We start from the raw sequence: 16,093 nt of genomic DNA, 5'->3' as shown, positions 1-16,093 counted from the left end.
TGAACATCAAGAAAGCTGAAAGCTGGGTGGGATGGTCCACACCTGTCACCCCAGCATTCAGAGGCTGAAGCTGGAGGACTGCCTGAGTTCAAGGCCAGCCTGGGTTACATAGTGAGTTCAAGGCAAACCTGGACTACAGACTAAAACTTATTGTCTCTAAAAACCAAAAAAGGGAAGAGGTTCCTGGAGATATAGCTCAGTAACGTAAGTACCTGCCAGGAAAGTATAAGATCATATAAGTCCAATCCCTGGTACCAGAAAGAAAAAGACAGACAGACTGACAGAGAGAAAGAAAAGAAAAAAGAAAAAGAAAAGAAGGAAAGAGAGGGAAATGAAAACTGAGCTTGCTGCCTAGAAATAATTCCTGTAATCCAAGATCAACACCCCTGATATCATGGTCTGCCTAACCTTCATCACACAACACTCAGCCTGCACAGTCTGCTCAGGGCACCCAGCTCTTTCCAGTATACCAACCCAGGAAAGGATGGGGGTGCAGTGGGAATGGAGACAATGCTAGCTCCCAAGCTCTTTTCTACCAGACTCCACTTCTGCACACAGCTGATCTCGGTAGAGTTAAGCCAATAGCAAGTGCACACATTTATCCAAAAACGCTAGTCCTCATCTCAGTGGGTCACAAGAGGAACCGAGTCTCTGTACAGCTCCACAGTTCTCTAAAACCTACCTACTCCCTGCCCATCTTCGCCAGGGAGTGTCTCTTGACAAAACTAGTACTGCAATACAGATCTCTCCAACTGCACCATGGCCTCAGAAACTATTAGCTAAGCCACAGATTTCTGAGCCCAGCCCTATCCAGATTAATATTTTATATAAAGGGTGCCTCGCCCCCTATTTATTTGGAAAGATGCCAGACCTTCCCTAGAATCAAAAATTACACAGTTGATATTTATCTCCCAATGCTGAATACTATAGAAAAACATGGTCTCTCTCTCCAGAAATTTTTCCAAAACTCTTACAATGCTTCAATTATATAATGTGCTAAGTTATGTGTAACACTTTAACACTATAGTTTCCTAACTCAATCAAGTTTTCACTGCTCTATTTGCAGCAAGATGCACAATGTTGAAAACAAAATAAAGGGATACTGCAAACCTCCTTTCGGCCATGAAATCACCATTTTCCATCCATATGCACACCACACCCGCTCTCTCAGGGTGACTAGAGAGCTCCAAGCATTCCTTTCACCAATACACATACCCTGAACATTTAACAGGTGCCTGGTTTCCCTTTAAATATGAGAGAGACAGTGGTGCATGTGCACCCCGGGGGGCACAGCACATAGGCTTGGAGGCTGTGAAATGCCTGATCATAGCAGAGAGCAAATCCTCTCAAGTCTCCAGTCAGCTCAGGGCGCTCCTGTGCTACCTCATGGGCCACTGCCTACTAGGCAAGTCACGCAACCACGGTTACTCCCTGCAGCTTCTCACCCCTCAGAAGTGCCCAAGTGTTTACTAAACTGAGCACCCCAGGAAAAGATTTATAAGAAAGCAAGAAACCCCATCTGAGGACTCAGGGAAACACTGATTCAAATGGCATTAAAACCTTGTACAAATCTCTCTCCATCAGAACCAAAAATCCCCTATTAAAACTCCTTCACTTCCCCTAATCTAAGTCATTTCTAAACAACAGGTGGTAGAGTTTCTTCTCAGTGGGAGGTGGAGGAGGTAACTGTCTGTAGTCTGTTTTGCTGGAGATAGGAAGGCTGAAATCCAGCAATTAATGGGGAAGCCCACACTGGCAATGGTGGTGATGCCTGTAATGCCAACACTTGGGAGGCTGAGGCAGGAGGACTCAAGTGAGCTCAAGGCTAGCCTGGGCTATGCAGTCAGTTCCTGGCCAATCTGGAACATACAGTGAGATGCTGTCTCAAAAAAGCCTCAGACTATTGACCCTCTACTTACTTACTTTCTTTCTTTCTTTCTTTCTTTCTTTCTGTACCAGGGATCAAACTCAGGACCTTGCACATTCCAGGCAGGCGCTTGTGCTGCTGAACTATATCCCCAGCCCAACCCTCTACTTCTTAAGCGATAGTCTGAGCAAGTATTTTGAAGATAACAACATGCAATATAACAACCACTGTTAAATTTCTATCATCTCGTTTTGAAATTCTGTATCGTTATTGTTTTTGTTGTTTTGTTTTTATTCTTATTGTTTGCTTCTTGATTTTTCTCGTTTTTTTTTTCTCTTTAAAATAAAAAAATAGACACTATATTAACTACTGTCAATTTCTTATTACTCTGTTTTTGGAATTGTTTTGGTTTTTATTTTTTTTCTTTAAAATAAAAATTAAAGTGTAAAGAGATGGTCACCTCTAAAGGGAAGGAAATAAACAATGTGCATCTGAGCACAACAGGCAAAATTCAGAACTCAAGAGAGAAGTCAGTCAGAAAGGCTGCAGGGAAGGAAACCCAACAGTACACACAGGTCCGAGCCACACAGACCAAGGCCACCCTCACAGACTTCACCACATCCCATTCAGAAACAAAGTGCTTCAAAAGCAACTGTTGAAGATAGCTCAGTTTTATATTTGCCCACTTTTAAACCTGCTTGCCAGGGCATAACACATAAATACTTGAACTTTTAATACACAGACAAGAAATCCTCCAACAGTTAAATAAGAACACTGGACACAGCCAGACGCAATGGAACAGAAGCAAAGTCAGGAAAATCACAAGTTTGAAGCCAACCTAGTAACATGGAAAACCTACTTCAGAGGAAATTGAAAAAAGGGCTGGAATATAGTACATGCAGTGCTCTGGGTTCAATATCCAGCAATGCAAAAAATAAATTTAAAAAAACCTGGACATGACCAAACCATCAATGTCATGGTCTGTCTGTGTGCCGTCAAAATTCATATTAAAGCCCCACTATGACAATATTAAGAGTAAGGTGGGGCTGTAGTTCAGTGGTAGACAGTGTGCTTAAAACTCACACAGCCCTGGGTTTAATCCCTAACACAGGGAGGAGAGGAGGAGGAGAAAAAGGGGGGGGAGGAAGGGGAGGGAGGAGGAAGGAAGGGTCTTTTGGGGTGTGATTAAGCTAGCATATGAAATATTCTCTTACAAAACAGGTCAGCGGGAGCTTGGCTGACTCTCTTGCCAAGTGGAGACACACAGCTCAAAGGTACCATATCTCTAAAGCAGAGTGCACCCTCAGCACAAAGGAATCGGATGCCTCCTTGACCTCGAATCCCCCTAGACCTGGAAGCAATGCATCCGTTGTTAATAAGCCACCAAATCTCTTTCATTCACTGATGACCACAATATCCTGCCACATTCCCAAAAACTGTGCAAAGAAGCCAGGCCTGCCTTTCCCAAAGGTTCCATCCCCTAGCAATGACCTGGCACTGCACACATCCTGTGTGTAACCAGCTCTCTGTCCAGGCCTCTGCTAGGGTTAGCACGTCCCTTTCCTCTATACCCCACCTCTTCCTCTCCACTCTCCCCCAGGTAACTACAGTCATCAAAATCACATTCTCACCTAGCTCTCTCCAATCCCAAATTAGATCCAGACTACCCCTACACATGCACTACAACTCTATCCTCAGTTTTTATGAATGATTTCCCTAACCCCATCTTCACTATACTGAAAGCAGAGAAAGACAGGAAGTATGTTGTCTAATTCAGTCTGTATGCCTAGAGCCTAAATACAAACTGTGAGAGAATTAAAATGAGCAGTTCCTGAAGCCTTTCTAAGACAGGTCCCTGCCCTGAACCTAAAGCCTCAGATTCTGCCCATTGCTTATTTCTGTACCACTTACAAGTCAAAAAGAATTCCAACATTTTTAAATGGCTGCAAAAGAAAAACTGTTTTGTGACATGTAAATTTACATGGATTACATGAAGTTCCAATTTCATAATTCATAAAGAAAAACTAGAACACAGCCACATGTATTAAATGGTTGTTTCTGTACCACAACAGTGGATACTGGCACAACCCACAACTCTCAGGTAGATATATGGCCCTTTCCATTCAAAAAAAAAAAAAATCTCTCCTTACAGTGCAGTGTACCCAGAGTCCAAAATGTGGATATGAAATACAAAATACCCAAAAATACAGAGCTATACTCTCATTGCTTGGGGAAAAGAAGAATCACAGCCCTCTTTTGGATTCCTTATGCCTATTATTATACTCAGTGGGCTGTTACTGATGGCAGCCACCCCCATGACAAAAGGCAAGAAGGTCATATGCCACACCCATAGATTTGGGAGTTCAGCGTATCACTTCTACAGGGCCAAGGCTCACACCAAAATCAAGGCTTACTATTCCTTACTCAACAAATGAGAAAAATACTGGCCGGGGATTTAGCTCAGTGGCGAGATCCTAAGTTCAACCCCCAGTACCACCACCATCACCAAAAAAAAGAAAAAATACTATACACTGAGTGGTTTACACAAAAGAAACCCCTTCACAATTCTGAAAGCTAGGAAATCTAAGGCCATGGGGTGGCCAGTTCAGGTCCTGGTGAGGCCCACTTTCTGGGTTGCACAGCAAGATGTTTCTACTGTACCCTCGCAGGCAAAGATAGGGAACACCTCTCTGGATCTCTTTTTAAAGGCACTAACACCATTCATTAAAGCTCCATCTTCCAGGCCTAACTGCCTCCCAATGGTTCCACCTCCAAATACCATAACATTCTGAGTTAAGGTGGTGACCTAAAAATTCTAAGGAGGACACAAATATTCAATTCATAGCACATGGCAAGTAGAGACTCCAAGTATGGCCAGGCAGGTGATGATTCTTGTGCTGGAGACTGTGTAGGTCTGGAAGCACAGGGTTGTTCAAGCTTTACCCCCAGCCAGGAACATGCCCAGCTGCCCATAAGTACCAGCTCATTTCACAACTGCCCCAGGCCAGACCTGAATCTACACACACACACACACACACACACACACACACACGCACACAGCCCAAGCTCTGCCAGAATCTGGCAGTCACTTTCAAATGCCCACCATCTATGCATCCTGGTAAAGAATCAAACAATAAATCATTTCTGGGGCCTATTTTCGGCACGCAAAGGACAGACATTTCATGCAGTAGAAGGAAAAGTCACCATACCTTATCTGAACCAAATCAATCTAATCTATCACCACAGAGGCAGACAATCAGATGGTCCATCACACTCTGCTCCCAGAGCCTCCGCCTCCAATGGGGTATCAGTCTAGCTCATGATCTTTAGTAAATCACATCCCTTACTTTCCCTCCTCTATAAAACAGCACTGAGCCCAATTTCCAACTTTAGGAACAAAAGCACTTACTAAGAAATTCCAGTGTCAGCTTTCATGAAAACTCAAGCAATAAAGCATTTTGGAGAAGCCCAACAAAACAACAGCTTCTCCAGAAAAGGCAGAAAGACTCTTTAAAATGAAAAACATATGACAATACAATAAGCAAATTGCTGAATTTTCTTCTCTTTTTAAATCATCTGTAAGAAGAAACAGTCTGCAGTTATACAGAACTAGCTAAAGTCCAGTGGGACAAACCCCTCGCTAACACTCACAGCTCCTTGGAAGTCAGGGTCTATTATCCAGCCTTAAGCCTATACAGTTGCATTACTGCCTAAAGAAATCAATTCTTGCCAGGCATGGTGGTGCACTCCTGTAATCCCAGCATTTGAGAAGCTGAGGCAGGAGGTCCCTTGCAAATTTAAGACCAACCTGGGCTACAAAGTGAGCCCAAGGCCAGCCTGAACTGTACAGTGAGACCTTGTCCAAAAAGACAAAAAAAGAAAGAAAAGAAAGAAATCAGTTCTTGGATTAGTCCATGTGAAAAGAATGATGAATTACTATTTTTCAGTTTCAACACCATAAAATTGTTACTCTACAGTTCAACAGGAATTACTGTGGAGAGTTCTCCTTTCTTAAAATACACTGACTCTAAAACCTCTGTCTCAACTGTTCCTTTCTGGAAAACTTTGGCTGTTTCCATCGCTTTTAAGAAGCCAACACTTGGCCTCAAGTCTTGTGTCTTGTTCTGTGACAAATGTTATATATACATGAATATTCATGAAGTCAGTGAATTTCATGAAAGAATTTCAAGTAAGCAAATAACCCATATTAAAATGTAGTTCCTTTAAAAAAAAAAAAAAAAAGCCAGTCTGAGCATATGAAAAGTTGGACAGGAAAAAAATATGCTGACTTTAACGCACTGATCAATCACCCAGTCTGAGAAGTAACATTTCTCCACAGCCATACTCCCTCTCCTCCCATCAGAGTTAACTACTACCCCAAATTCACACTCCACATGGCTCTCCCTCTCCTGATGCAGCATATACTGCACTCCTACAATCTATAATACTGATTCACTCAGTCTTCTTAATCTTCATATAAAAGGTATCACTGTGTGATTTTTTATTTCTTGCTCAACTTTATGTTTGTGACAATCACCCAAACGGACACCCACCACTCGAGATTGTTTCTGTTCACTACTGCATAACATTCTGTTATAAGAATACTAAGAATATGCCACAGATTTAGCCTAAAACACTGTCTGATCTTTCATATGGCTGCCACGTAGTACTCACCTTTGTACCAGCCATTTTCAGGAATCCTCAAAACCACCTGAGGAGAACAAAACTCCCACTAGACCAAAGTAGAAACAGGATAGAGAGGTATAAAACTTGTCCAGCACCTGTGAACAGCAGCCTGAGGCTACAAATCCAAGCCTGAAGCCTCACTGTTAATTGTAAGCTTTGTGGTCCCACTGATACACTGCATGGTGAGACCCTGTCTCAAAGAAAAAGACAGAACTATCTGTGCACACACCAGTAATCCTAGCCCTCCTAGAGGTAGGAGGATCACAAATTCAAGCCCAGACTGAGGAATTTAGCAAAACCCAGTCTCAAATGTTTTTAAGGGTGGGGGGGGATTGTGGAGGTATGGATGCAGCTCAGTACAAAGGCCTTAGATTCAACACCCTGTACTGTACTGCCAAGAAAGAAAGAAAAAAGAATGATAGAGGAGGGCTCTAAAATCATATGAAAACCTGAAACAGGATGCTCCACATTTTTTTAAACAAACAATTCCACCGGAAATTCATCTGACATAAGATGATCTTCAGGTACTCTGAGAACAAGCCTCTCTCTGAAAGTTACCATGAACTAGTGCAGCCACTCTTGAATCTGTGCAGATGCTAAGTAACCTCAAACTGAACTGCAATGTGCCTCGGTTTCCTCTGCAGAAACAGATCACCTGCACCCACTTAGAGACCATGGGAGTCTGGTCCTGTGCCAATTGGCAAAGTGGAATCCACAAAGCTCTAAGAATGACTTGGGAGCAGCTCCAGCTGGCCAGGCTCTGGAGGGATCCGGGAACAGGCCTGTGGTCGCAAGGCCTGGGCACTTGTCCACTCTGCTCTCCACCAGCCAGCATTGAGAGAGCCCAGCCCTGCTGCTTTGGAGCAACACCCAAATGCAATAGGGAAGAGCAATTAGAAAGAAGCCTGAGAGAGGGGACTCAAAGAACCAGACAGTGAGCAAGGGTCCCTCTGGGTGCTCTGAGCTTAAAAGATGACAGAGGCCCCCCAAAACAAAGAAAAACAAAAAGGCTGGGCATGGTGGTGCATCCCTGCAGAAAGATTGTTACAATTCTGAGACCAGCCTGGGCTACAAAATGAGCTCAAGACCAGGATGAACTGCTTAGTGAAATCCTGTCTCAAAAAGACCAAAAAAAAAAAAAAAAAAAAAAAGGATAAGAAAGCCTCCATCCGATTCCTTTAGATTAGGGCTGGCTGTCAGCTCCAGGACCCACTCTACCACATGTCTCTACACACTTCTGCTAGGGGACCAAGGCCTCCAGTCAACAAGGCAGGACTACCAAGCAACATTCCCACCTCTCCAGGTGCAAATGAGGCAAGAAAGCAGGAGCACAACCCCCTCCACCCATCCAGAGAGAAGGGCGGAGTTCATCTCAGGGTCTCAGCCATCTGACTAAGTCCACTAACATTTACAGACCAGTTCAGAAAACCTTTGTGTGATTCTGGGGACTGACGCAGGGCTTTCACCTGAGCTACATCTCCAGCCCACCCCACCCTTAGGTCTACTACACTGCTTAATTGCCCAGGCTAGGCCAGGACCACGGGCAAAGAGTGAATCATTTCATCCAACACTCCCGCGAAGCTTTCCAGGAGAGGCAGCTCAAGTACAGAAATGTTAAAGGACATACCAAGCTCCACTCAGAAAAGTGGCCCTTCGAAAGGAAGCTTTCAGCTCTGGGAGGATTGCCACTAACATCTGAGGGATGGAGGGGTGGGGACACGACAGGGCACCCGGGCGCAGGGGCGGGGGGAGTAAAGTCAACGATTGAGGCCCGAAGGAACAGCCCCCAGCCCCGCTGGCCAAGGTCAGGGAAAGGGCAAGGGGAAGTAAGAGTGCATGGAGGTGGGCCCAACTGGGGTAAGATGGAAGAGGTGTGGGGCGTCCAAGGAGGCAAGGGAACTGTGCTGGGGTGTGACCAACCGCAGGGCGAGAGGCCGTGGGGATTGAGCACAGGCGCGCGGGACGCGGGACGTGGGTACGGGCTGCAGGACTGGGGCGTGGGTACTGACCTAGGGGCCCGAGTCGGGTGGTGGGGACCAGGCCCTGGGTGAGGTTAGCAGACGTAAATCGTGAGGCTGGGGTCAGACCTGGGACGAGGGACCTCAAAACGCGGGATGTGCGGCAGAGGGGTGCAGCGACGGGGCGTGGGCGCCGGCGGGGGGACTCCCGCACTAGGGGCCCTGGGAACCAACTATGTGGCGCGGGGGCGAGGGGACCGTCCGTGCGGCGCAGGGGGCAGCCTACCTTCAGCACTGCAACGGCGCCCGCGCTGTGCACCTGGAAGTGCGCGGGCAGCTCCGCGCCAGGTTCTGCGGCCTCGTCGGCACCCGGGTAGCAGAAGCAGGCGTCGGCGATATCCAGGCGGCCCAGCGGGAGCGCGTCCTGTGGGGTCTTGAAGTAGTAGAGGTGGCAGCGGCGCGCGTCAAACACAAACCAGCGGCTGCGGTAGCCGCGCAGCGGGCCTTTGCCCGACAGCTTCTGCAGGTAGCCGCACAACCGCGCCGGCCCCGCCGCGCCCTCGCCGCCGCCAGCGCCACCGCCCTCCTCAGCACGGGCTCCGGCACCCGGCATCGCCCTCCCGCCCGCCAGCCGCAGCTCGCAGCTCCCAACGCACCGCCGCGCGGGGCAGCCTGGGACCTGTAGTCCCACCTCCGCCCCGCCCCCGCGACGGACTCTCGCCCGCCTCCCCGCCCCCGCCCCTGGCCCACCTCCCCGCCTCTCCGGGAGGCTGGTAGTTCGCCAAGACAGGTTTCTGTTTCGCCCCGCGAGCACGTGTCCCGCAGGAGGATGAGTGACCCACAGCCCACCAAGTGACCGCGCGAAGCTGCACGCTGAATGATTCCTCCATGGAAAACGCGTTAGTCTCCGCCCTGCCAGAGGCACAGGCCAACATTGTGAAGCCCAGAGGGCCTGTTGCCTGGTGCTGAGTGGGAGCTCGGTAAATACTTGTGGAGTTCATGAATGAAAATCGAAGCAGTCCGCCAGCCTCTCCACTTCTCAGTCCTTCCTGGAATTAAACAAATATTCATAGAGCGCTTTCTTGTGTGCCAGGTAGGGTTCCAAGCACCAGCAGATGAAGGGTGGCAGTCAGTCATGTCACTGCCCTTGGGGGATTGTGTTTAGTAAAGGAGTGAAGTGATAAAAAATAAGTAAATATTGCCACGTTGCTTAAATGCTGTGATGCTATTTAAATAAGGATCACTACCTAACTAGCGCTTACCACTGTGTTTTCTGTGTTCACCTAGACAACCTTCTAACAACGTCAGAGGCAAATGCTGATACCAGGTAATAAAACAGAGAAGAGGGAGCCGTATCTCTAGGTGACTCTGAGAGCAGGTCCAAGCACACGCCGTGAACCACTGTGACCAGCCATGGAGGGAAGGACAGCATTCCAGACAAAGGGAACAGTGGTGCCAGATTCCACCTTAGCCAAAGAAAAGGAAGCTGGTAGCTGCATTGGTGAGAAGGCCAAATCAAGCAAATACTTCACTCCCCTTCCTGGTTCTACATATTTGACACATGCTCTAGAAGGCACAGGCAAAAACCCAGCTTTCCAAGGTAGATAAAGACACCAATGAGACTGCCTGTTTTTGGCCAGGCAGGTGAGAAAAACATGTGGAGGATTTCACCATGCCCACCAGCGACCTGCATCTGACTGTCCCTAGGGCCCCTGTCCTGGGGCACCCACAGCAAAGATGCTGCCACTTTGCTCTCTTGCACTCTCTTCATGGTAACAGGGGCATGATTCTTTGACCTATGGGTTAGCAGTTAAGTTGGAGTGCGCCTTTGAAATGCACCAAAAAGGAGAAGCTGAGAAGCAGCATGCAAAGGGGGAGAGGCCACCAGCAGCAGCAGGCCCATTCTAGCTCTACTGGTGAGTTGTGAGAAGGGAATGGGAATGGCCTGGGGTCCCAGAGCACAGAACCAAGGCCTGTGGGTGTCACATGGAGGCAGAGGCTGCTGGACATGAGGAAGGCATCCTTTCATATAGAGGGAGCTATCTCTGAGGGCTCCTCATTCCTTGGAGACCTTAAGTGATGTTTTAAGTCTTCTGCTGTTGCTGTAACTGAATGCCATAAGCTAGGTAATTTCTAGAGAATAAAACTTTATTAGGCGTGCAGTTCTGAAGTTCAAGATCATTCAACCAGGGCATTGTGTGGCCAAACAAAGAATCTCAGCTCATGTCTCTCCTCCTCCCCCTAGAAAGCTGCAATCCAGCAGATGAAGGCCATTTATAGCCTCAGTTAATTTCCTAATTAGCTCCCAAGGCCCTGCCTCTGAACACTATAATAGGACTTGGGATTAGGAGGAAACACTGAAACCATAGTACACAATGGCCAGTAGACATTGCAGTCCCGAGATTAAACACTGACATCCTGTGGCCAGGTACCGGCTTCCTGCGGCCTGTATATCTGAGACAGGCCTTTGACCAAAGTACCTGCCTTGTATACCACATGAGCCCCTGCCCCCTCCAGCCTCCTAGGAATCTAGTGATCAGAGGGAAGTGGCTGACCCTGGAAGAAGTTGCAGCTGCCCACTGAAAAAGGAAAATCGGGGCAGTGAACTTGCTCCCACATGGCCAGCCTCTGGGCAAACTCCTGGAGAAAACAGGGCCAGTGCCTGACTCATCCTAGACCATTTCCTCAGAGTGTAGGGTGCAGGCAAAGGCTAAGAAGAAGCACCCAGGCGAAAGGTTCCTTCTGCATCTGCTAGACCCCAGGGACACAGGGCCACCAAGATGTGAACCTTAAGTTCTGCAGGGAGCCTAGAGAAAAAAACAACTACAGTCATATGAATGCTATGTGACTTTGGGTGCCTTTCCACTCTCTCTGGGCCCCAGTTTCCCACCTGTACAAGGGGCTGGATGGCTATGTGATCTCCAGAGCCCCCACCCTGCTTGCTCTGAATGTAACAGTGTTGCAAACCCTAACTGTGAGGACCCCAGTCATCCTTCCTCAGCTCCCCAAGCTAACAGAGGCTCCACCCTTCATGTCTTCATGCTCTGAGCCCTCTTAATATTCCCAGATGTCACAAGCAAATTTCCCTTCTCCTCGGGGCTCTACTCCATCCATGAGCTCCGCTGCCCACTGTAGTTAGTCAAAGCACTGCTTCTACGGGTAACATATTCGCTTCCTCCCTGAGCCCTGCTGGGGACCCATCACCCTCACCATCACCAGCACCACCAAGGCACAGATGGAGTCTACTGTCTCCAAGGCAGAGAGGCAAGGATGGCCCTGCTGGTGGGTTAGGGGGACATGGAGCCCAGGGCACATATAAAGAAAGAATCCTGATAGTCCCAAGAAGGTGGAGGAACTGGGAGAGACAAGGTGGCCCTTGAAGCAGAAATGCTTTGACCCTGGGAGCCCTGACTAGGAAGCAGGCTTCCTGAGCTACCGGCATGGCTGTGCAAGGCCACTTGCAGCCTACATCCTGGGGTGCTGGGGAGAATCAGGGGTACCAGCTTCCTCATCCACAGATGGGGTATAACAATACCATCTGGCACTGCTGCGGGTTCTCGCAAGCAGATGAAGCCAACCCTTGGCCTGGCCCTGGACACTGTGGAATCTCCACATGCAACTGATCACTCCATAAACCTCCATGCCTGCCTGTGGTACCAAGAGATGCTGAGAGTTCATGTGGGCACAGGGCCTTGTCACTGCTGTGGGAGGTCCAGGAGGGAAAGGAACTCCACAGGAAAGAGCCTCACCAGTCTCAGGGCCTCCAGTCATGAGCTCTGGCTACGAGTGGGCCTCATTTCCCTGCCAAATCACTAGGCAAATCTGATGGCTGATGGTTCTTTTTCCAAGAGGGCAGGCATCCAAGGTGCTGGCTAAGCTCCTAGTCCCTTGATGGGGTAGAGGCCTGGGTGTCCTTGGGAGGTATAGGCCCAGGACACCCAAGATGAACACTGAGTAGGGCAGTGGTGCTGGCAGTATTAACACATACCCTAGGCCCCTTTACCGTTGAGTCCCCATTTATTGTACATCAATCCAGGTGTCCCTCAATACCCCTAGGGCAGGGGTTCCCAGGCCCCTTCAGGTATCTGACTCTGAAAGTTCTCAAATCCCTTTAGTGAAATGTACCATAAAAAAAAAAAAAAGTACCATGTTTGTGTGCAACCTGCCCACATCCTTCTACATACCTAAACCATTTGTAATACCTACCTTTCTGTTCATTCTATGTCAACAATTGTGATATTACTTATGAACTAATGACCACAAATAAGTCTATAAATGTTCACTGCGGACACAATTTCTTCCTTTGTATTTTCAATCTATGATTAGTGAGATCAGCTGTTGATGAAGCCTGGGATATGAAGGCAGACTCTCCCTCTACATATTTTTAAGCAACAGGGGGACATCTTCAATTAAAAATATGTATTTTTCTTTCTGCTTTAAACTTTTTTGAAAGGGCTGTTTCTCTGGTTTTGCTTTGGGAGTGGCTTTGCTTTGAGGAATTCACTGAATTTACCACTAGAGACAATCCCTTGGCAGCCTCCCGGCATCTGAGGATGCCTGTGATGTGAGATCACCCAGCCTCTGCAGTTTTAACATGGGAGGCAATCAAGTGAGGCAGATGCTGCATGAACATTTCATTTGTGACTTGTGTTTGGGAACAACAGTGTCATTGCTGTTGTTTTCCCAAGGCCTCGGATATTTCAAGGGGTCCTTGGAAAGTTCCCAGCACTCGGCTGTTGTCTTGTGAATAAAACCCACAATCTGTGTTTTCTGGGCAGACAGCCAAGAAGGACATCTCTGGATACCCCTTCCTGCTGGCACATACTTAAAAATGACAAGATGATTTCACTGAGTGGCCTCAAGGGGACAGCTTAGTCACAATAAAATTGGCAATTTTTCTGAACTAGCACCACCCTCCTCCCTTGTTTTAATATACTATAGACCCCCAATATGACTGAGTTTTAAAATATTAGTGAATATTGTGGATTCATTCAATATTCACTGCACACAAGTCAATAAAATGCAGAAAGAGCACCATTGGGTAATCTCCGTCAGAGTGATGGATGCAAATTCCCTTTGGATCAGTGATCCCATCTCTGGGAAGCTTAGAGTAAATCTGATTACTCTGGTTTATCTAGTTCTGTACAAAATTGTCAGTCAACACATTTTGGGGAATAAAGAAGACTAGAAACAACCCAAAAATCATCAATGGAGGACTGGTTACAAAAATGATAATGTATCCAAGCAGTAGGATCTATGCATCTATAAACCTAAAAATGGCACTTTCTTTGTATTTTTGTGCAAGGAAATCTGAGACATGTTAATTTTACAAGGGGAAGTGTAGAACACTGTTCAGTACTTTACCTTTTATGTGCGTGGGTTGGGGAGCCAGCACAGAGCACCTCTGATTTGAGCTACTTGGAAGGGAGGCTGAGGCAGGAGGATCACTTGAATGTGGGAGTTTGGGGCCAGACTGGGTGATAGAGTGAGATTTGTTTCAAAAAAAAAAGCAAGACAAGGAAAATAGGAATACAGATATTTATTTGAACATTCAAGGAACAAGTATGAGTGGAGATGAAATGAAATCAAAATTAGATCTATGGGCTTAATGCTTAGAAAATATTAATACATTTTATGACATTTATTGATTTATTTATTGTCTTTTTGAGACAGGGTTTCACTGTGCAGTTCTCGCTGGCCTTGAACTCACTGCCCAGGCTGGCCTCAAACTCACAGCAATCCTCATGCCTCAGCCTCCCATGTGCTGGGATTACAAGTGTGCACTACTCCGTCTAGCCTACATTTTATATTTTTAAAAATCATGTGGATATGTCATCTAAGGGAATGACAATTTCTTTTTATTTTATTTTATTTTTTTTTTGTCTTTTTCATTTTTATCACTACCAAGGATCGAACTCACAACCTCCTGCTTGCAAGGCAGGTGCTTATGCCGCTGAGCTAAATCCCCAGCCCCGGGAATGACAATTTCAAACTCTACTTGTGTCAAGCACTGTTCTAGGCACAAGACAAAACTAGATTGTTCATTCTCTACTCCCTTTTCGTGGAAGAAAGTCTTGTCCACAAAGCCTATGGGAATGTCATGTCTGTAACCATGAAAAGCATAGGATGGGCATTTACTGAGGAGCCTTCACAGGCATTCCTCCCAGGACCTGGCTACCCACAGCACCAGGGCCTGTGCATAGTCACCATTGCATAGGCTCAAAAAAGGAGAAGTAGAGAATTTTCAGCCACACCTAACTTCTTGAGAATGAAGAAGATCTGAAGGTTAAATGGATGACACTGACCAGTGATATAATCAGTCAGGCCAATGTGATGTTGCTGCCATAGGAACTTAAAAAGACAAAGCTTGCAGACCCTCTGGAAGCACCATTCCTTTCCTATATCTTACCCTGTTCCTCTCTTCATCTGGTATTTATAGGTATCCTTTGTAAAATTCTATTTGTGAAATAAACTATGACACATTAAAAAAAAAGAAAGAAAGAAAGAAAGAAAGATCAAGTAGGCTGGCTATTGTCTCACTTACCTGTAATACCAGAACTCAGGGTTCCAAGGTAAGAGGATCTCCACAAGTTTGTGTTTGTTTTTCAAAACAAATTATTCTTATCATTACATTTTACGTATACATAATGATTACATTCATCATAGGGATTTTGTACCTGTATATGCTATAACTTGATGTTTCCCCCCCCCAGTTCCTTACCTTCCCTTCTATCCCCTCATACTCTCCTTATTTACAAAAGCTTTATGTCTATTTTCTCCAAGTTTGAGGCTAGCCTGAGCTACATGATAAGAACCTGTCTCAAGAACAGAACAGAACAGAACAGAACAGGGATATAGCTCAGCAGCATAGTGCCTGCCTGGCAAGCACAAGCTTATGAGTTCAATCCCCAGTACAAATAAAAACAAAAACAAAAACAGAAAGAGGCTGGGCATTTAGCTCAGCAGCATAAGCACCTGCCAAGCATGAGGTCATGAGTTCAACCCCAGGTACCAAAAAAAAAAAAAAAAAGAAAGAAAGAAAGAAAAGAGAAAGAAAAACAGAAAAAAAGAAGAGGAGGAGGAAGTAGAGCTGACAAATGGAGAGGGCCCTAGTCCTTTCAACCTGACTGCAGAGCCTGAGGTCACTCCCTGTCCCCACACCTTGGGGGTTGGAGGTGGAGGCAGAGGGCAGGAATACTCCAGCACCTTCTCTATTCCCAGTGCCAGCACTCACTGGGTGATCAAGGGCAAGGAACTGAACTTATGGGATGCAGAGTACTGTCCAGGACGATCTTTTCCTACCCAATCCCAGGTTCTCACAGAGCCCACCCAGTTCCCCAGCCTGAGCCCTACTCCTCTCCAGGCCTCCACTTTCCTTGTGTATAAATATAGACTCCTCATTTGCCTGATTTCAGAATCTCCACAGCCAGCCTGGGCTCTGCCCTGTTCTGTAAACAAAACCTTTATATTCTTAGGAAAAAGACCAGGTTCTGCCCATAAACACCCAAGCTAAGAGAGGTAGAGAGATAATGTGTCACGGAAAATCGCAGAGGCACATTTCTTTGTATTTGAATACTTCCAG

At 46.6% G+C, this 16,093-nt stretch overlaps 1 protein-coding gene and 1 long non-coding RNA gene across 3 annotated transcripts in view; one reads left to right on the top strand and one right to left on the bottom strand.

Annotated features, from left to right (window-relative positions):
* Positions 1-9,151, bottom strand: part of Tbc1d2b (TBC1 domain family member 2B) — a 72,883-nt gene extending 63,732 nt beyond the window's left edge. The window contains exon 1 of one of the 2 annotated variants that reach the window (XM_013145578.2): positions 8,798-9,151. In XM_013145578.2, coding sequence (XP_013001032.2) covers positions 8,798-9,124 — 327 coding nt within the window. In that variant the 5' untranslated portion in view covers positions 9,125-9,151. The remainder of the gene's footprint in view (positions 1-8,797) is intronic. The other variant, XM_005000801.3, reaches the window with a different exon arrangement.
* Positions 9,152-9,273: 122 nt separating this feature from the next.
* Positions 9,274-10,673, top strand: LOC111755147 (uncharacterized). The gene is made up of 2 exons (XR_002789726.2): positions 9,274-9,604; positions 9,799-10,673. It is a non-coding gene; the product is annotated as an uncharacterized LOC111755147 (long non-coding RNA).
* The last annotated feature ends 5,420 nt before the right edge of the window (positions 10,674-16,093 follow it).

Source organism: Cavia porcellus, unplaced genomic scaffold (assembly GCF_034190915.1).
Source record: "Cavia porcellus strain 051 isolate PalLab524CR breed Dunkin Hartley unplaced genomic scaffold, mCavPor4.1 scaffold_38, whole genome shotgun sequence".
NCBI lineage: Eukaryota > Metazoa > Chordata > Mammalia > Rodentia > Caviidae > Cavia > Cavia porcellus.
The sequence above is the reverse complement of the archived record's forward strand: the minus strand, read 5'-3'. Positions and strand labels throughout refer to the sequence as shown.